This window comes from Onychomys torridus, chromosome 1 (assembly GCF_903995425.1).
Source record: "Onychomys torridus chromosome 1, mOncTor1.1, whole genome shotgun sequence".
Classification (NCBI taxonomy): domain Eukaryota; kingdom Metazoa; phylum Chordata; class Mammalia; order Rodentia; family Cricetidae; genus Onychomys; species Onychomys torridus.
The window spans coordinates 38,771,852-38,793,554 of record NC_050443.1 but is presented as its reverse complement, the minus strand read 5'-3'; the positions used below and the strand labels follow the sequence as shown (position 1 = coordinate 38,793,554).

The following is a 21,703-nucleotide window of genomic DNA, read 5'->3' as shown; positions in this document are numbered from 1 at the left end:
GAGGATTTCAAAATCAAATCCCTTATGTTGCTAATGAAATTCACAGGTGAAAGCGACTGAGTACTGACGTTGGCAAAATTCTCTCCTGACTTGGAGATGTTGCTTAGTAAATAGAGAATGCATCATCTGAATTCTTTTCCTAGCACCCACAGTGAGGGGCTCACAATCACCTATGGCCTGCACGGGAACCTGCATTCATTTCACACACACACACACACACACACACACACACACACACACACACCACACAGACACATACACCCCCCCACACACACCACACCCACACACGCACCCACACACACATACACACACCACACACACACACCACACACACACACACCCCACACACACAAACACACACATACCACACACACACACCCCACATACACACACACACACATACCACACACACACACCCCACATACACACACACACACACCACACACACACACATACACACACACCACACACACACACACCACACACACCACACACACACACCACACACACATACACACACACACACATACACACACACAAACCCCACCCACATATACCACACCCACACACACACACACACCACACACACACACCACACCCACACACATACCCACACACACATACACACACACACACCACACACACCACACACACACACACACACCACACACACACTCACACACCCCACCCCCCCCACACACATACCACACACATCCCCCCACACACACATACACACACACACACACACCACACACAAACATACACACACACACACACCACACACACACACATACATACACACCACACACACCACACAAACACACACCACACACACATACACACACACACACATACACCCCCACACACACACCACACACACTCACACACACACACATACACACACACACATACACCCCACCCACACACACCACACACACACACACCACACCCACACACATACCCACACACACACACACACCACACCCACACACACACACCACACACATACACACCACACACACATACACACACACACACCACACACACACACACACACACACACATACACACACACACATACACCCCACCCACATATACCACACACACACACACACACACACACACACACCACACACACCACACACACACACATACCCACACACACATACACACACACACACACCACACACACACCACACACACACCACACACATACACCGCACACACACACACGCACACACACACACACCCCACACACATACACACACTACAAAAATAAAAGTAAATCTCCAGAGCAATCCACTTTTTGGAACCTCAATTCACACCAAGCTTTCCTCTGCCACGTTTCCTGCTTTACTTCCTCCTTCCCTCTCTTCCATTCTTTATTTTTACTTCTTGTTTTTCTTTTTTATATTTTTTGCTTTTTCAGTGTAGTGTATCACTAACTGAATGTAAGAGTTGTCTCTCTTTGATATAAAAAAAGACAGGAGTAAATTTTAGTAGCACTGATTAACATGAGTTTTGCTGATTATCTATGATTTCAAGCTACTCCACATATTTGAAATTTATTTCATTATTTATCTACTTGTATGTGTATTGGTATGCCACATAAATGCATTTGAGAAATGTGGAAAGATATAATCCTCATAATTTCATTACTATGAGATCTTGAAAGTGGCTCATTCCACTCAAATTATAAAAATACAGCATAGTAAAGGAATATTTATCATTACTCAATAAATATTTATCAAATGTCTAATATGGTACAGACAATGCATGCAGGATATTATGCTGAAAAATTAGTCTTCATTCTTGTACTTTGGAAAATAATCAATATTTTTATTGTTAATATAAATGCACTACAGACTTAATATATATTAATATGTGGCTTTTATGCAATGTGTCCTCTACTCCTGCAAAGTGTAGAATGAGAATGAGCAAATAGATCAATGGCTACATAATCCAAGCCAGAAACGTTAACTACTACAAAGGGTCAAACAGTGAGATGGGAGGATTCTGATATGCATGAATTTTATGAGGCTGCACATTGTCTTAAATGGGAGCTTCATAGATTTTATTTAGGTATAGTACAGAGGAATGATTTTTGTGATACTGAAATAATAACCTTTTGGGGTCACTGCTTTTCACTACGGGTGCTCTGAAATAGTTGTATATTTTGTATCTTTTAGCTTCTCCCTCTAATATTTAGCCCATGGAGTCCATTCATCCGTCCTGTCGTGTGACAAACACTCCTTTTTCCTTCTTAGATTTTCTGAAATTTCTCATGTGTGTCCTTTTCTAAAATCTCTAGTAATCTGTAACTTCTTAACTCTCCTGGATTCAGTCCGTGTGCTTGAATAAAGACTAAGTGAGGTTCTACTAAGAGAGTAGAACTGTGACAAGCTGATATACAAAAGCTGTGTGAGCCCATAGAGCGGCGATGGCACTGGTGCTGGGATGCCCAGAGCTGGGGAGATGGGAAGCACATGCAAGGGAGTGAGGAAACCTGGCAGGCTGAAATGAAAGCTGCTCTCCATCTCTCTCAAGACACAGAGGTGCAGGGGACTGTTTGTCTAGTGCCATGTCAGAAGATGTTTTCTGCCACCATTGATGTGGAGATGACAAATAGACGAAAGAAATAAACAACAGGAAGAGTGCAGACTCGTAATATAGAATGAGAAGGAAGTCTAGATGAGGGAGCAGTGCTAGTAAAGACATAGTACTTCAGTGGATTCTGCTACACTTTGCTATCACAAATTACTAAACTATGATTTACACTCTATGGTCTGGATTTTACCATAGGAAAGCATTTGGAAGGCAGGAGGCAATAGAAGTGTCAGTGTTTTCCAAGATATATATATATTAATCATTCTGGTATCTTCTTTAGTGAACCCTCCTTTCTCAAGGGAAATCTATTTGGTTTCTGTTGAATGAACCCTATACAACCTAAGGACAGCTATGTGAAGAAGACATGACTTACTAAACTACCCATTTCCCTGGCTGCAATGATTGCTGTAGGCATGTCAGTAATTTAGAATGATCTCTGGAGATTAGTGGTAGAGCAAGCCAAGGGTGTTCTCATTAGTCCCTGTTTCTGTGATGGGGGATGTGAATTGGATGACTGGGACTTTCGTTTGCTTTACAGAAAGACTCATGAAGATATGGATGATGTCTGTGAATACAGGGTAGAGGCCAAGTATACTTTGTGTTTTTATTTATGGAGTTTTGATTGCTTACAAAATTATTTGAGGTAATTACCTCAAAACCTAATAACAATGATGATTGTACTTGCTTAATTTTATTGGGGGCTTAACAAGTTCCAAGTGTCTCTAACAGGTATTGCTTTCATATGTTCCAAAATGTCAACAATTCCAAGTATATGAATGGTAAAGTGACTTTAACAAATGCCACAAAACCAAGAATTCACATTTACTTTTCTATGAAGAATATAGGCACACTCCTCCATCAGATAAGAAAAAATGGTGCAAATTTGGCTGTGAACACAGATGAACTCCCAATTTGAAATATTCTAAGATTCCACGAGTGTAAGTATCTTACCAGTATTTTCAGTAGTAACTCACAGTAGAGTTAGTTGATCATAACGTGAAAAAAGGGATGTCTAAGGCAGACTGTAAACTGCCCCGAGGGAATGAGTATCTCTACAATGAGAGAGCCTTACCTCTAAAATGCCAAGTCAAAACACTATGCCCTTGCTAAATGGACAGTTCCTTTTAATGGTTGTATATGATAGAGGCAGTTCTCATATTTACTTTTCAGTCTATTACATTTTGGCCATTTCAATCACATCAACTTTACAATAGACACTTTCAGCCCTGATTCAGAGAGTAAAATGCATTCTTTGTTAGTTTGCTTGCTTGAAATTGCACCCGGAAACAACACACCACCAAAATTAACCAATTTTTTTTACATGAACAAGTAACTAAAAATCATTTTACCCACAAGAAATAAAGCATTTTTTCCTGTTGTTTGGCGGACACCTCTAAGTTCAAATTCCTTATTCCTCCCCAAAGACACCCAGACTTACAGTCAATAATATTTATGATCCTTACTATTGAAAATTGCTAAGATACTTGTGTCAGTCCACCAAAATACCAAAACTAGTAGAATGGTTTGCATTCGGTATTCACATCTACTTGGAAACTCAGAATGTGAACTGATTTAGAACTTGGATTTTTGCACATGTAATCACAACAAAACAATGTCATAACAGAGTAGAGTGGGTACTAAAGTTAGTAATAGATTTTTTTTTTTAATACGGAAAAGAGATGGCATATTATGACCTTAGACACAGAGGCGAGTCCCCATGAAGACACAAATGGGAATTGGAGTGGTCCTCCCCTAAGTCAGAGCGTGGTACTCCCCCAAGCCAGCAAATGCTAGGAGGAAAAAGGGAGGGACAATGTCCCAAACCTTCAGACAGAGCTGAGCTACACTGATTTTATTTCTGACATGTTGCCTCCAGATCTTTGAGACAGCTAAGTTCTGCCATGCTGAGCTGCTTGGTCACTGGTACTTTCTCCTCAGTAGCTCTGGGGATTTATGTGGATGATTCATAGTATGCTTTAAATGTTAGGTACAAAGTTGTGCATAATAATGGTCTGCTTGAAAGTCATCTCAAGAAAGGCAAGTCACCAGGAATAAAGTTAGAACGTTGTGAGGAAATATTAATAAAATATCCCAAGCACATCTTGGACTCAGGGTGTGTGTGAGGCAAAACTTACCCCTATTCATCTATGGGCAGTGTGGGGATCCATTAGGAATAGTGACCTGAAGCACTCCATTACATTATGAAATACCTTATCCCCTCCACTGCACTGTGTTCACTGAGGCAAGAAGATGGAATGATTACCTTAGAGAGATTTACAGCCACATATTTACAGAGCTGAACTGAAATGGGTTTTCTTTTTAATTTACTAGAGTTTTCTGTACAACTGTGTTCGTTGGCTTTAGTTCTTTTGTTGCTTCATCCATAGGCTCCGTTTTTATATGCCTTATCATTTTACTCTTTTTTATTAAGAAAATTTTTTCATATATTTTACATACCAATCAAAGATTCCCCTCTTTCCTCCTCCAGCCCCTCAGACCCTCCTACCAACCCATCCCCTACTCTCTCCAACAAGAAGGCAAGGCTTCCCTGGGGAGGCACATCCAGCTTGGAGGCAAGTCCAAGCCCCTCCCCATGCTTTTAAGAAACTTAAACCTGCTTGTTTAAAATGTATCTACATGTATCCTTTCTTATCATTGTAGAAACATCAGATGATAACCTATAGCAGGGACTTCTCTGCATGTAGAGAATGACAAATTTAAAGAAAATCAGATTTAATATTCACACATAGAGGTAGTTTCCAATTATCTTGAAAAGTAAAAATCAAAGAAATGAAATCCTTTGCATTTCCAACATTCGTTGCAGCTCTGAGATAGTAATGCTTACTGTCGTTTTTTCCTCATTATTATGCTACTGAAGCTCAACAGCATTAAAGTTCTCCAAACTTCTGGTAAATACTATGTGCACTTTTGTGTATTCTTCAATGAGTACAATTTTTCTGTAACATGAAAATTACCTCATTCTGTAAGTCACGGATCATTTTGCTCTTTCTTTCCACTTCAGTCTTCAAAAAATTAATCTGAAAACAAATAGAATATTATGGATACACATTCTCAATATATTACCATTTTTTTTTACTTTATATCATTTTGAGGTATACTGAAATTATTATAGTTTTAAATGTAAATATTGAAAAAGAAAGTATTAAAAGCATTCATTAATCAAAACCCTAATTTCCTTGATCTTTGTTCAATTTGTTCATTATATATATTATTATGAAAATAGTGTTCATTATATTAAAATTTGTGTAGGTTCTCAAAAACATAATAATAATTTATATTAGTGAAATATATTCATGTTCATTTTATTTAATATCAATTAATCTACATTTGTTTTTTAATTAATTATGGCACTAATCAAATTTGAGTTACTGAAAGCAAAAAAAATTAATCAAGGTGATGAAGATCACAGTAACTGCTATAACTCCAAATACAGTGAATTAAGTAATATGGGCTCCTACAAAAAGAGGCACAAGGACAGTGATCAGCTCTACCATCTACAGCCACCCTTTCATGGTAGCTTCCATTATCACTATTTCTCAGGTAGTATGCATGAGAAATCCACAACCCAGTACAAGTTACCCCAGATTTTGACTCCAAAATACAACAGCAATCTATGTCTTTTCTATGCTGTTTCAACTAATGCACCCAGAGAGAGCCAGCTGCTCTGTAGCTCAGGTGGGTAGAAGATGTTGTTGACTACCATTTAGGATGTGGTAAGTCAAATGATATACTAAGATGATTAGCAAGACGAGAACAGCAGATTTCAGAGAGATGGAATGAAGCCAGCATATGCAGATATCTGAGGCAGAGAAGTATAAGAATGATTCCAAATGGAGTCTCTAATGTCTTTAAGAGCTATAACAGCTATACTACTTTCTAGAAGATGCATAGCATCTGACTCCTGATTGTTGCTTCCCATAAGAGCTGCTGGATCCTTACATTACCTGAAAGTGCCCTGTCCTTAAGACAATCGTGAATATAACAGCTTCATTTGGTAGTAATGACATATATAGAACAGGAAATGCTTAAGAACTACCAGGTCTATTGTTTTGGTCATTAATTCTCAAGGTAAATTTGAACTATGGGGATGCTTATGTCAAGGAAATATCACTAATCACACTCATTGCACCATTAGATAGAGAATTCAAGACTATGGGTAAAACAAAATAATTACCTGGAAGGGCATGATCCTATTTAAAACTTATATGTCTGTGAAACCAGGGCATGACTTCTGACGGATATATTTCATAGTTAGTTCTATATGTAAGTATTTTGTTGGCAACAAAAACTTTAAATCATGAAATAGTTGAAGCAATCTTAGTTTCATAATAATCTTCACTGATGCCAACCCTTCATTTATTGATACTATTCAATACATTTGCATTGCTAAAATTCACATTTATTAGGATTATACTGAAATAGATTTCAGTATCAGGCCTGTAATTCTTTAAATACTCCATACAGCCATAAAATCTTGAGAATATGAAACTCAAACATATTTAGAATATTGAAAAATTTAGCATTTTGAGATCACTGGCTTAGAATCCCAGCAGGATTTAATTTCCCCACAGAAATAAGTATTCCTAGTATTTACTTCAATAATGGTTTCCATAGACAAAAATACCAAGTATTTGCTATGAGCAAATAATGGAGGAAGAGTGATTCTTTATGCTTGATGAGAAGAAAAGCTTGGAGGCGTCTTGTTTTAGAATTATGACTCATCCAGGACAAGTCAAGCCATAAAAGTTAACAGGAGTCATTAAATGCATCCAAACACCATTAATATCTTTAATTATCATGGTCACACCTGCTAGTTTGTTATCCCTGCTGTCTGCCAGGCTTTGGCAGGGGGCAAACCCAAAGCTGAATGATTTCCCAATGCAACATACATGCAGAGATAAAGAAAATCTTCCTGTCTTTATAAAAAGTGTGTTGGAACATGATTATATTAAGGAGGATCTACTACTCATATAATACAAATTTTCAGAAATATGTTTTCTTTTGCATTTTATAATTGAATAAACAAATTTATTATTGTGTTTAATAGAATTTTATTTTGGACTAGGAAAAAATTCACTTACTGTGACAATTTTTTATGAGAAATGTAAAATCTTTCATGGAATAAAAAAGTCACAATTCAAAATTCAATCAACGTCACTATAAAAAAGATATCTTCTCTTTAAATATAAAATAGTTAATAAATTTGTAGACTCAAATCCAATTCCCCATCAGAACGAGGGCAAGACAATTATAAGAACCTCTCTTTCTTCTCACAACTTTAATTACTACAGAAATATTAAAGGCAAAATAATTAGTGAATGATTTACAGCAGTAGAAATGTTCAACATACAAATCTGTTCAATGTTTAGTGTAGAATATTTATGTAAAAAGAAAATTACCAAACTGTTCTGTTTGAGGTTTATCAATTTGCTCCTCCCATGTTTTCATGAATGATAATACTTTACTCACTTGAAAGATGAAAAGCATTGTGTGTTTGTCCCACATTTTCTTTATTGGTCTATTTATGAACACTGGGATACTTGCATGGGCTTCTGTGACACGGCTTCAGGGAACATGGGAATGAGGAAAGCTCTTTGATGTATGGATTTCATTTTTTTGACATGCTTTCTGGGATGGTTAATCTTCATTTTCAGCTTGACTAGATTTAGGTGACCCAGGGAAAACACCTAGAAGCCTGTCTGTAAGGGAATTTCCAGAGAGGTTTTATTGAGAAGGGACAAACCGACCTGAAGGTGGGTTGTACTACCCCAAGAGTTGAATGACTGAAGGAGAAATGAAACACTAATGGCTACAAAGTACTTACAGAAATATTTAACTCCTTAGTCATCAGGGAAATGAAAATCAAAATTATTTTAAGATTTTATCTTGCACCAGTCAGAATGGCCAAGGTCAATAAAACAAATGACAGCTAATGATGGCAAAGTGTGGTGTAAGGAACAGACATTGGGAGTGTAAACTTGGACACCCATTATGGAAATCAGTAGAGAGGTTGCTCAGGAAGATGGGAATTGATCTTCCTTAAGGTGGGCTATACCACTCTTGGGAATACTCTCAAAGGACTCTACATCCTACTACAGAGACACTAGTTCACCAGTGTTCATTTCTTCTCTATTCATAATAGCCAGAAATTAGAAACTGCCTAGATGTCCATTGGTGGAAGAATTGATAAAGAAAATGTGGTACATTTATACAATAGTATATCACTCAACTGTTAAAAAATGAAATCATGAATTCCTCTGGTAAATGGATGGAGTAAGAAAAAAAATCATCTCCATTAGGCAACCCAGACCCCAAATGAAAACATGGTATATATTTACTTACATGTGGATATTAGCTGCTAAGTCTTTAAGCAGGTTACAATCCATATCATTACAAAGGTTAGGTATAGAGTTAGGAAGTGGCATGTCAGGGGTGGGGTGAGGGTTGGGTTACCTTAGAAAGGTCATATATAATAGACAGTTATGGAAGGATTTTGGGGAGAGTGGTTACTGGAAAAATAGGAGCAAACAGGAAGGAAGACGAAGGAGCTCAGTGAGGGAAGGATAGTGTGAGGTCCAGCAAAAACTGAGGGCCATTTGAAGGGTAATACAGGAATCTAACATAACAAAAGCTTTCTAAAACACACATGAAGGTGATCTAAGTGGAATGACCAAATAGTGGGGGAGATGGCACCCCAACTGAACATCTCTCATCTCCAAATGAAGCCTCCAGTTCCAGGAATGGGTGACATCTTATATAATTCCTGGCCAAAGGGCTCCATGGAAACTCCCAAACAACCCAGGCTATTGCCAAGGCTATTGGTTGCTCTCCACAAACTGATGGTTAGGTCTGTTGCTGAATACAACACCTACATAAATCATTAAACATGGAGAAGTCAAACTGGTGCCCACATAAAGCCTTCATCCCTACTGACCAGTGTTCATGGCTCTTGAAGGTACTCTGCACACTTCCAAAGGAGAAAGGTAAATACTAATCTAGCTACAAAACCTTAGATATACAATGATGACCCCCCTGCAAGGTGTGCTAGTGTTAGTCCCTTTGGGACTAACCAACCAATACCTGATTGGATTTAAGGTCCCACTTCACGAAATAGAACCCACGTCTGACACTGCTTGTGTGGCCACGAACCTGAGACTAGATAGGCCAGAGACCTTAGGGGAAAACAAAATACTACTGTTATGCTGAAGGAACATAGCAATACAATGTCTCCTAACAACATTCTGCTCTACTCAGATAGGTGTCATCCTCTGCCATCATCAAAGAAGCTTCTCTGTAAAGTAGATGTGAATGAGTGCAGAGACCCACTGCTGGGCAAGTGTAGAGAGACCATTGTAAATGGGATGTCTCCATCATTTTCCCCTTTTCAGGGCTCAGGAAAGCCTCTGAAGGAGGCAGAAAGATTTTAAGAGCTGGAAGGGGTGGAGGACACCAAGGAAATAAGGCCTCCTAAAAGATGACAGCAGGACAGTGCAAATATGAAGTTACAGAGATGGTGACAGCATGCATAGGACCTGCACAGGTGTTGGCCAGATGGGGTCCTAGTGCTAAGAGGGGAAGTGGACATCCTTAACCCAGAAGCTATCTCCAGTTGATAACCACTTACAAATGAAAACTTAATTTCCTTCAACAGTCTCACTGCATATGCAAACCACCCAGAAGGTTAGGCCCAATGCCCACCAGTAGATGACCAACACAACATGAACTCAGTGACACTTTGTCAGGGCTTTTGTTGTTTTCTTGTTTTGAACCTTACAGGTCCTTTGGGTATATATTATAGTTTTTAGTTTTGTGTTTTTATGTGATTTCTGCACGTGCATGTGTCTATATGTGTTTCTTGAGATTTATGGCTCTTTTGCTTCTGTTTTTATTTGTGTTATTGTCCTATTCCGGATTGTTTGTTTATATTTTATCTAATTATATTTTTGTTATTTTTCTGGATGCCTCTGGATCCCAATGAATGACAGAGAAAAAAAGGTTATAGATTCGAATGGTGGGGAAGTGGGAAAGATCTGGGACAGGTTGGGGGAGGGAAAACCATTGTGAGAATATATTGTATTAAAAATATGTACTTTCAATGAAAATAAAAAGAAGCCAGGCTGACAAACTCTTAGTGCAAATACACTATGGCCAGGTTCATCAAGATCCTGTTACCATATTTGGAGGTTCTCTTACTTCTAAGCACCATAATGGAGGGACAGCTAATCAAAACTTCTATCCTTAAAGTGCTTTTTATCAGCTATGTTGAAACATTAACAAGAAAAGTAACTAATATACATTCTCAGCATCAGGATTGGTGGATCATGTGTACTAACTCCATTCTTATAAGGAACCTCCACAATGCTTACCATTATCTGAACTGATTTACATCCCCAGCAAAAGTACACAAGCATCTTTGTGATGCAAAGAAGTGAGCAGCTGTCTGGAGATGCCAGAGCTCAGTTTTAGCACTTTATTACACTTCATGGGTCTGTGCATCTAAATTCAGATAAATATCATATTGTTTTGATATGATATTATTGGAGAACAGTTACGTTAAGTTATAATGCTTCCAGATTTTTTTTTGTAATTGTTGCTTTTTTTTTCTTTTGTTGAAAATATTTTTTATACAGTATTTTCTGATTACATTTTTCCCTCTGGTAGGATTTGTTGCAAGAGGCAGAGGCAAGAGGATCATGAATTGCCTTGTTTTTTAATCTAGATAAGATTGGCTAGGGAATTTTCTTTTTCTGTATCATTTCTTGTGATTTTTTTTGGTAGGTCTTTGAAGATTATCATAGGCATTTTGGTGGAGATCTCATGGAATCTGTGCTTCCCATTGGGCAATGGAAAATTTCACACTGTTAACATGAACATGGGAAGCATTTGCATTGTATATGTGTGGTGTTTGTGTGGTGTGTGTGCGTGCATGTGTGTGTGTGTGTGTGTGTGTGTGTGTGTGTGTGTGTGTATGTGGTGTGTGTGTGTGGTGTGTGTGTGCGATGTGTATGTGGTGTGTGTGTGTGATGTATGTGTGGTGTGTGTGCATGTGTGTGTGGGGTGTGTATGTGTGTGTGCATGTGGTATGTGTGTGTACGATGTGTATGATGTGGTGTGTGTGTATGTGTGTGTGTGGTGTGTGTATGCAGGTGGTATGGTGTGTGTGTCTATGTGTGGTATATGTGCATGTGTATGGTGTGTGTGTATGTGTGTGTGTGTGTGTGTGTGTGTCTGTGTGTGTGTGATGTGCATGCTTCTTTAATTTATTTAACTAATGTTTTTTATAATTTTTATGATAGGTATATTTCCTTTATTTTGTTAAATGCATTCCTATGTATCTATATCCATTATAAAACATACTGAATTGATATCCAGGTTAGCTAACTCACTATTAGGACATGAGACCACTATTCACATTTGCTCATGACTTAAAGGATCTTTCTGGTAAAGATTTTTGGGGTTTTGATATATTTGGTCATGGCATCTGCAAAAGTGATGATTTGAAATTCACTCTCCCAATTTGGAAGTCTTTTCTTCCTTTCTCCTGCTTGATTGCTTTGAAGAGGACTTCCTGTATGATGTTGAATAAAAGTTGTGAAAATTAGCATTCTTTTCTTGCTCCAAGTGTCAGGAATCTTTTAACTTTTCCATATTAAATATAATATTAACTTTTTGATCTGTAAGTGATCTTTACATTAAGATACGGTTCTCTTTTTCCTAATTTGTTCAGCTTTTTCCATGAAGTTACTGTATTTTATCAAGTGCCTCTTGTGCATCTGTTGACCACGTATCCTTTGTCTTTCATATTAGAAATATAGTATGCTTCCATTATTAACATGAATATTTGAACCATCCTTTTTTGTATGAATTCATGTTTTCCAACATAAATAATATTTTTTATAATTTGTTGATTTATTCAGTTGATATCACTTTGTTTAATGTAACTGCAATGCTGTTCATGAAGAAAATTGTTGGTCTTTTTTCCCCCTGGTGTCCTTATCTGGCTTTGTTGAATACATTTGTAAAAATTCCATTGTCATTACTTTTTTAATTTTTAGAATAACAAATGAATTGGTATTAGTTCTTTCTAATAACAAACAAATTTAAAGTAATCTCTTTACCACTAAGCATTTCTTTGCAACTATTATTTTTTTATTTATATTTCTCACTAATATAAATGATACTGAAAAATATGGTCTGTATTTTTCAAAATTAAGGAATGATTTATCCATTATAAATTAATTACATTATTATAATGAATTAGAATAATTTTTAATATAGTACTAGTATTTTTGAATAAATAGAATCACTTATGTATCATTACATGTCTTATGTCTGTAATATACAACATATTTTTTATCTGTTCAGAAAATTTATTGGGGATTTCTTACATATTTATAATAGTTTACACTATTGATGGTATTTTAAAAATATTTGCTCATTTGCTTTGCATTGTTCTTACTTATAGATCAATGGGTTTTGAAGCTGCGTGTGTGAAATTTTACTGCTTAGGGCTGAGTAGTGTATGTTGATTTCAGTTTTTCCTGGGTTTACAAAGCTGTTGTTAGTAATGCCATTGTTCTGTAAAGTTTTTGTTTAGAAAACATTAGTATATTGGCAATTGTTTTCCTTAAATGCTATTTTGTATTCATCTTCCTAATTTGCTCAGGATCAATAGTAATATTTTTAATTTTCAAATTTAAAATTTTTATATATGTTTTCCAACTTTTTATTTTGTCCCCTTTTAAGATTGTGTGCTAATATAGTTAAACTAATTTAATACATGTGGTTTCTAATACATGAGAATTTTTGGTTAGTTTGGAAGCTTGCTTGCTTCTCTATGTATTTAGTAGTCTCTGAGTTCTGTAGTTATGTGAGTGTGAATAACACAGCTCATGTAGATGTTTGATCACCCCTCCCCCAACCTGTCCCAAAATGTTCCAAGTTGTCAGTTCCCATGAATTCACTTGCGTAAAGAGTTCCCACTATGGAAATCTGATGTCTGCACCCAAAGTTACTGAATTATACTTGGTGTTATCCCCACTGCTTTCCTTTCATCTCCTTCTTATCTCTTTGCAGGGAAGATCAAAGAAAACCAGGGGAGCCTTTTCTTTTTTGTACCTAGAGTCACCTCAGGAAAGGCTTTCTTTGAAGTTGGTCACTTGGAATCTTTGCTTTATTCTATGAGCTGCTCTTTTAGTAATGCATATATTTTATGATTTTTTGCCATCACATTGGGGAATAGATGTGCACAATTTTTTTTTTTAAGTTCAATTCAGGAATGAAGCAAATCATACGGTACTTCTTCACATCATCTCTTAAAACTAGCAATTTAAATAAAATGATTACATAATTTCTGTTGAAAATTGTTTTTCTACATTATAAAATTCCAACATATACAATTCATAAAGGGCATGTATTTTATGCTGTAATATAATTCTTTGTTTCCCAACAAATGATCATTCTGAAATATCATTTTGTCCACATACACTTTAGTATATGCTTAAGTATATATAAATATAGGAAAACATGACTTTAAAAATATTTGAAACAATTATAGTAAATAACAATAATAGCCTATCTGTAGGCAAGAAAATACAAAGCATTGCCAAGTTGAATTGTCTTGTAATCATTAGTGAGAATGAAGTTTCAAATGTTCAGTCAGAGCTCATTGTTAGACAGGTGGTACAGCTCACGCCTATAACAGGAGCTTTTGTGACTCTGAACCTTGAATAAATCTCACACAGCTCTTTGTCAGCTTGTAAGAGCAGCGGCTGGAAATCCATGTATAGTATCCCGATTGTGTAGCTAAATGGTTTTGATTAGTAATAACTTAGAGTTGAAGCATTAGAACATCCCTAATGATTAAGAAAGACTACATTACTTGAATCTTCCCTTGTCAGATATTAATCCTATGCCATCCTTGATAATGCTTCCTGTGACGTTAGCAGGCAGCAGTGGCAGTGAGAGCCTACAATTCTGAAGTTAGTTACAATTCATCATTCCTAGTACCGTGTGTGCACAGAATCATAATGACCAATGAACAGCTTTATAAGTAGTCAATAGGAAAGCCTGAGGAAAACAAAATGACCATATATGAATATGGAATTAAAATAATGGGCAGAGAAGGAAGAACAAAGTATCACTTTCATGACTACTATAGTCTAATATGCCAGATATAATTGTACTTTTAATTATAATATTGTTATTATATGTCCATATAATAAATACTGTATTTTAATAATATATATTATTGTTATTTTAATAATAATAATAATCCTCAATATTTTAATGTGATACAATGTCTTAACAGGATAAATGAACTGGGAGGACTTGATCAAGTCCACAGAATACCTGCTCCAGTAGCAATTATCCTTGGAATACCATGCTAAGCCAGTGCCCTCAGTGGGTTTAGGCTTAGGAGAAATGTTTGGAGGGAGGGGTTAGGAGTGCTAAGGCTCTAAGGGAAATCCACAAGAAAGGGTCTGAAAGCATGCTGGGTGGAACACAGGGGCCAGACTGTGTATCCATGACATTTCCACAATTGGATATTCTATCTTCGGCCTATGCTCTTTCAAGAGCGTCAGTGTTCTCCTCGGAACTCTGTCTGCATAAAGTATGGGAGCTGCTGTGGTAAGTGCCTTGGCTGCTCTGTCCACTAGCAATGGAAAGCAAGCCAGGAATTTACCTCCTGTGAGCTATAACTTCTTAGGAAACAATCAATAAAACAATATGGCTTTATGACAAGGGTCTGAGAAAAGAGTGAACAGAGTATGTCTGTTCTCAAGGCCATCATATTTTTTTTTTCAGATTAAATTTGCCAAGATAAATTCAAATGAAGTCTGCTTGGACAAAGCAGAAATGAGATTGCAGAGCCAGCCAGCATTTTAAGTCAGTTACTGAGGGAAGGGCTGGCTAGAAAGGTGCTAAAAACTGTCCATTCTTTTACAAAACATTTGGCATCCCTATAGACAAACACTAGAACATCCTACATAAAATCACTGAGTGTTTTCATGCTGTCCGAGTATGTGCTATCTTGACAGATGGAAGAGATAATGAGAACTCCTTAACAGGAAACAGTCTAACACAGCAAAGCCAACCATCATTATGAGGAAGGCTGCCCTTAAGAGTCAGTTGTCTTGGGTGACAAACTGAACTGAGACTCAGAAGCAAAACTCCACACTCCAATCAAAGTTGTTAGAAGCTTTGCGAATAAAAGTCTCACTACAGTGTTTAGAGAGCATGGGGTTCCAGTAATTGACCAAGATGGAAACCTGCATTCATCTTGTTTCTAGTTTCTAAAACTGAGGCTTTATTTTATTGGTGCTCCAGGAAGAGTCTGTTCCAAGAACCACGTGCTGGAGCAGCCTCATTCTGATTAGCTCAATCATGTGCTTAAAATACCTTTCTCTTTCCTCCCGCCTGCCTCGCTGGAGCTCCCATAGGTCATGTGCTCGCAGTACTATGCTTTCTTCAGGCCTGCCCTCGTCACCGTAGGGCAGACGCCCACAGTAGGGTAGCTCCCATGTCTCAAGGCTCCTGCAGTTGTTCACGCTGCCATCCTAAGCCTTGCTAGCGTTCTCACCATTGCACTGCCTCTGAAATCATAATGGAGTCTTTTGTCCAGTTTTCTCTGGTGGCCAGCTCTAGCCTTCTCCGTGTGGGCCCTGGGCATAATATACCATCCCTCTTCTCAGTAATATATTCAAGTCTGTTGATCTCTAGCAAACAAAGTAGATGGTACTATATATTATACTTTTAAAAGTAGATTCAGGCACTAGATACTATATAGAAGTCTTATCTCTGTAAGTGGTACAAAAGTGAGTCTGAGGAAGTTGAGATTGCTATGCTAGCAGTGCTTCAGGAGCCCATTTTCCTGTCTCTGGTGAATATCAGTGGTAAGAGCCCAAGTGTGAGCTTCAAAAAGATACCATCTTGGAAAGATCTGGGGAGCAGTTGGACCCTTACAGTCTAGGTCTTACAGTATGAGTAATTCGAAGGATTGATGACCAGGCAGATAGCATGAGCCTGCCCTGAGTGATTTCCATGCCATGGCTGTCTGGGACAGCTTAAGGATCTGCATAGGTTAACTGGCTTTCAGTTCAGCTTTCACCCCTTCCAGGAACCACTAAAGTGAGCCCAAGCCAGACTCCTGCCTGGTCTGCCACTTGGTTCATCACTTACAGAGGATAGCAGGAGCTAGAAGATCCCCAAGTTAAACACAATATTCACTTTTTTCTTATAGTAAATTGTGGCAAACTATTATACTGATCAAAACAACTGAAGCTTCTGTTGGGGTGATTTTATTTTTTCTTCTTGTGGTATATTTTTCCATAGTACTGTGAATAAAGAAAGAAAGGACTTCTCAATACCAAAGCTAATACACAAAGAAGAAACACAAATACACTCACTGTGGCCTGGTGTTTCTCTGCTTTCTCTGATGTCTCTTTAAGCTGATTCTGCAGGGCCTCCTGGAGAGACTTCATTTCTTCCCTAGATTAGTAGAAAAAAGAACAAAGAAGAGATATCACATGATTCCACTATTTTCCATGAACTTTACAAAAAGAAGTTTGTCTATCTACCTAAATTTAAGGAGCAGCTAACTATAATTATGAAAAGCTATAGCAATACAAAAGGATGCATCTAAGCACTCTAATAACAAAGGGCTTTTTTCATGCACATGTGTAAAGCAGGTTATATTTAAGGAAAATTGCCTTGTTGTTATGTTTTACAAGAATCCCACAGTGTGAATCACTGTGAACAATGACATGTGTTCAGTTAACTCAATATAACAGTTCGAGTTGGGAAGCTAATTTCACCAACAGCATGTAGGGCATGAAGGTGCTGGGTCAAAAGTCATTATAGACTTCTGAAAAAAATTACTGTAACCTCATAATTTCTTAATTCTATAGTACTATAGCTTAGATATACTTTATAAGGCCTGAAAATTTTCATGAAAACACAAGGAAAAGAGATTTAGTTTTAACTATAACTTCATGGACACAGGAAAGAAAATATATGACTATAAAGGCATGGACATTGTGTCCCAATTTCATTAATATGCATGGACTAGGTCTTGTTATGACAAGGGGAGTGGAGAAAGATAATAACACATTGTCTCTTGTATGCACAATGTAAGTCAAGAAAGGTTCTCAGTATAAGAGCTAGGGCAGTGAACACATGACAATAATGCAGTGAATATGTGTGAAAAACAGTGTGTGTGTGTGTGTGTGTGTGTGTGTGTGTGTGTGTGTGTGTGTTTGTGTGTGTTTGCATGTGTGTGTGCTTATTGGTGAATATCATGATGAAAGCCATTATTTTGTGTTAACTTACTCCTCTTAAGGATTTAGAGTTTGTGCATGTAGAATTAATGATATTTATTTGCTTTGGCTTGATTTTGTCACCCAAACTATTACCTCAAAAATATTAGATTATAAAAATTAGTGTGTGTGTGTGTGTGTGTGTGTGTGAACACATGTGTGTGTAACAGAGTACACATCTATGAGACATGACTATGCCTAGAGAAGTTGCCTAAAAGCAACAGCAACAAAGCAGAGTGCTGTACTGTTCTATGAGACTCAAAACTAGTTTAAATTCAGCAATCAATCGCTGGAAAACTAACTCTGGTAATTTGGGAAAGTGGTAAAATTCCCTTCTTGTCAATGTCTTCATTTAAAACTGGGAACAATATTATAGACACTTTGTAGGCTTGTGGCAAGATTTAAATGACATAATAAAATGTTTAGCATAAAGCTTAGAAATGGAAATTACTTATTCTACAATCATTAAAAAAATAACCCCATAGAGGCCGCAAGTACATTCTTTGAACAGGATGCCTTGCACGACATGCCTCTTTCCTCTAGCAGGAACACTGTGTCTTCTAGATTTCTACCCTAAGTACTGTGATCACCCAAATTTAATTTTCAGGTGGGAGAGAGAGAGACAGAGACAGACAGAGAGAGAGAGAGAGAGAGAGAGAGAGAGAGAGAGAGAGAGAGAGAGAGAGAGAGAGAGAGAGAGAGAGAGAGAGAGAGACAGAGAGAGAGAGACAGAGAGGGAGAGAGAGAGAGAGAGAGAGAGAGAGAGAGAGAGAGAGAGAGAGAGAGAATTTTGGAATCACTGTGGTCTGGGCAAATTCATAATCCATGGTCTAAAGCTAAATATCAGCTTTCAAGCAGGATTTTCATATATGGACACTTAAATCAGAAATACCAGATATTTTACAAAGAGCTTTGGTGACATAATAATTAAATATTGGTATAATGTATAAATACTAAATACAGTGTAATATAAAATAAAATATCATATGCAATGGACATACAAATGTTAACTATCAAATAAAATCTGCTATCTGTGTCTGATAGAAAACTGATGCCCACAGGGGCAGCGGCAGGTGTCCACAGCATATGTGCTCACATCTGTAGAAAGGCGTATACTGCTTCTATGGAGAGAGGGAAAGGAGGAAGGAAAGGTGCTGGGGAAGGAAGGAAACAACCTTCTGCAAGTACAGGTTGAAATATGAATTATAATTCAACAAGACAGTCAGGACAATTTTAGAGTAGCCACTACTTTTCATTATAGATTTTATTTTTAGACTACCTATTGCTAACTTTAAACAATTAATAATATATCTAATAAAATTATATTATAAGAAATGAGAGAACTGAACAAAACCCATATTCTGATATCTAAGGGCAAACATGGAACAAGACAAAACAAGCAGTGATATGTTAGTAAATACTGGAGGAAGGGCCTGGAGGGAAGAAAGCATTTGTTCTTCTTACAGAAGGACGCAGGTTCAGTTCTCAGCACCATAACTCAAGTTCCAGGGACCGGTTGCCCTTTTCTGATTTCTATGAGAACCAGGCATGCTTGTGGCACACATACATACATCCAGCAAAACACTTTGCGATAAAGTAAGATACATGAATGTGAATATAAATACAAATCCAACATTTTTAGATGGTGGAAGCAGAGAATTTTGTATAAAACTCTGAAATTTCAGTGCCAACACATCTGTTTTCTTTCATCTTTTTGTTGGAACACATGTTCAGTACCCTGAGAACTTGTGTGTGAAGGTGTAGACAATTACTTAAATGTGTGTACAGACTTAATGACATTCTTCTGATTGGCCTAAGGCTTTTCATGTAATTATACACAGACACAGATACCTGAGAACATACAGTGGAAGCAAAGGTGTGGGCTTTACTTCATCTTTGTCATACCTCAGGCACCACACCTGTACCTTCCCTGAGGAAGGCTGAACTTTCTGAAGACTCTAAAAAAAACGAGTCTTCGTTCCATAGTCTTCCCTGTCCTCTTGGGACCATGGGTTCCCAACTATCTACATCTTCTTTTCATCCTAAACAGAATTGGCACCACAATCCTCCTGGAATTAACTACTCCACTCACTGCAGAGCTACTTACTATGAGATCTCAATACTTGACACTGAAGCCCATCCACTCTGGGACACCCGTAAAAGATTTGACCTCAGACACAGTCCTCCAGCTTCTTTAATCATTGACAACTGACTTGACTTATGTAGATATTATTTTGTGTTTTTCCCCTATTTTGTCTTTTTTATTTTCCTTGATTGAGATGAAATCATCTAAGAAATAATTTCTACAAATCTTAGTTTATTTTAGCTGATAATTACTTTTGTTCATATACTTTTCTAGAAAAAAAATACATTGTTAAATTGTTACTGTGTTGCTCAATAGATAGCCCAAACTTTTCCATTTAGAATGAAGTCTTATATATTTTTGACCAGTTTCTACCAACCCCAACACTTCAAACATCGCAGTAGAAAGGGGAAGACTATTAAACTCCCCACTTCTAAGGGGTCAATGTTTGTACATTCCTTCAAGTATCCTTTCTACTATCATTAAAATAACTAGCTTTGTTTTGCAGATATGAAACTGAAAATAGTCAGAAGTGAAAACAAAACAAAACAAAACAAACAAACAAACAAAAACCAAAACCAAAAAAACAAAAACTGGCTTAAACATCAACCAGACAGCAGGTGGGTTAAGGGGCTGCCATGCCTGTAGCCCACTGCTGTTGCTAAAATAGATCATGAAAAAAGACAATAGACAAAGAGACATCACATTATTTTAACACTAGTATCTAATAGCTAAAAGTAAAGACTCATCACTGTAACCAATGAGGAGTAATGCATGACATTGATATTTGAACCACATTAGTGACCTAACCCGAAAGCATGTCAGTGTCAATGACAGATTTCAGAGTCAATATGGAAGGTCAGCAATGGAGACACAGGCCAGTGACAAGCCTGATAATCAACTCCTCATCCTGCTACTTGATATGTGTAATATTTTTTCCACAGCATTTTGCCTATTGATCAAAGAGCCAGCGTGGAATGATGTGAACATTTAATTTGACCATTAAAAAAAATTCAAATCCCAAGAATATTGGTCTCTGCAATTCACTTAACTGCTTTGAGCATAGCTGCTTTATACCAAGTCACGGCCGGAAATGCAGACTCTCACATCTCATCCAGAGCTCCTGTATGAGAGACCCATTTGCACAAAGTACTGGGTAAATTTCATATGCACCCAAGTGTACACAGGAAGATAGGTTCACACATTATAATAGATGGATTTTGATAAACTCCCTGGCTGTATTTTAATAGCATTGAAGAGTGGGGAGGAAGTCTTAAACTAAAAGAAAAAAATGCAAGAGTAGAAAGGACTCTAGAATCCAGTCTTACCTTTGTTTCTGGCCTAACTCCAGAAGCTTCTGAACATCCATTTTGGAAGATTGCTCATCATTTTTCAAAGACTGAAAGAAGAATGAGGAAAAGGAGTCTTGTTTAGATAAAACACTGTCATTCACTTTATTGTCTATATTTAGTACCAGGTTTTAAGGCACTTGATTTATTGTTGGTGCCAAGGATACCAACAGAGGTTCACAGTGCACAGCAGAACATGTTCAACTGTTACTACACAAATGGCTTTGAACTGAGGCTCATGTGGGGGCCCACAGAGGCTCCCTTACTCAAGTTCAGAGAATCTGAGCTTGCTTTACCCAGCAGGGCTGCATAATAGGATGAGTTGA

General features: G+C 37.3%; 1 protein-coding gene across 4 annotated transcripts in view; it reads right to left on the bottom strand.

The window, feature by feature from the left end:
• Luzp2 (leucine zipper protein 2) overlaps window positions 1-21,703 on the bottom strand; it is a 380,429-nt gene that overhangs the window by 155,451 nt on the left and 203,275 nt on the right. For all 4 annotated transcript variants that reach the window (XM_036191543.1, XM_036191553.1, XM_036191538.1 and 1 more), the window contains exons 3-5: window positions 21,357-21,427; window positions 17,037-17,118; window positions 5,583-5,645 (exon numbers count right to left, since the gene is read on the bottom strand). In XM_036191543.1, coding sequence (XP_036047436.1) covers window positions 5,583-5,645; window positions 17,037-17,118; window positions 21,357-21,427 — 216 coding nt within the window. The remainder of the gene's footprint in view (window positions 1-5,582; window positions 5,646-17,036; window positions 17,119-21,356; window positions 21,428-21,703) is intronic.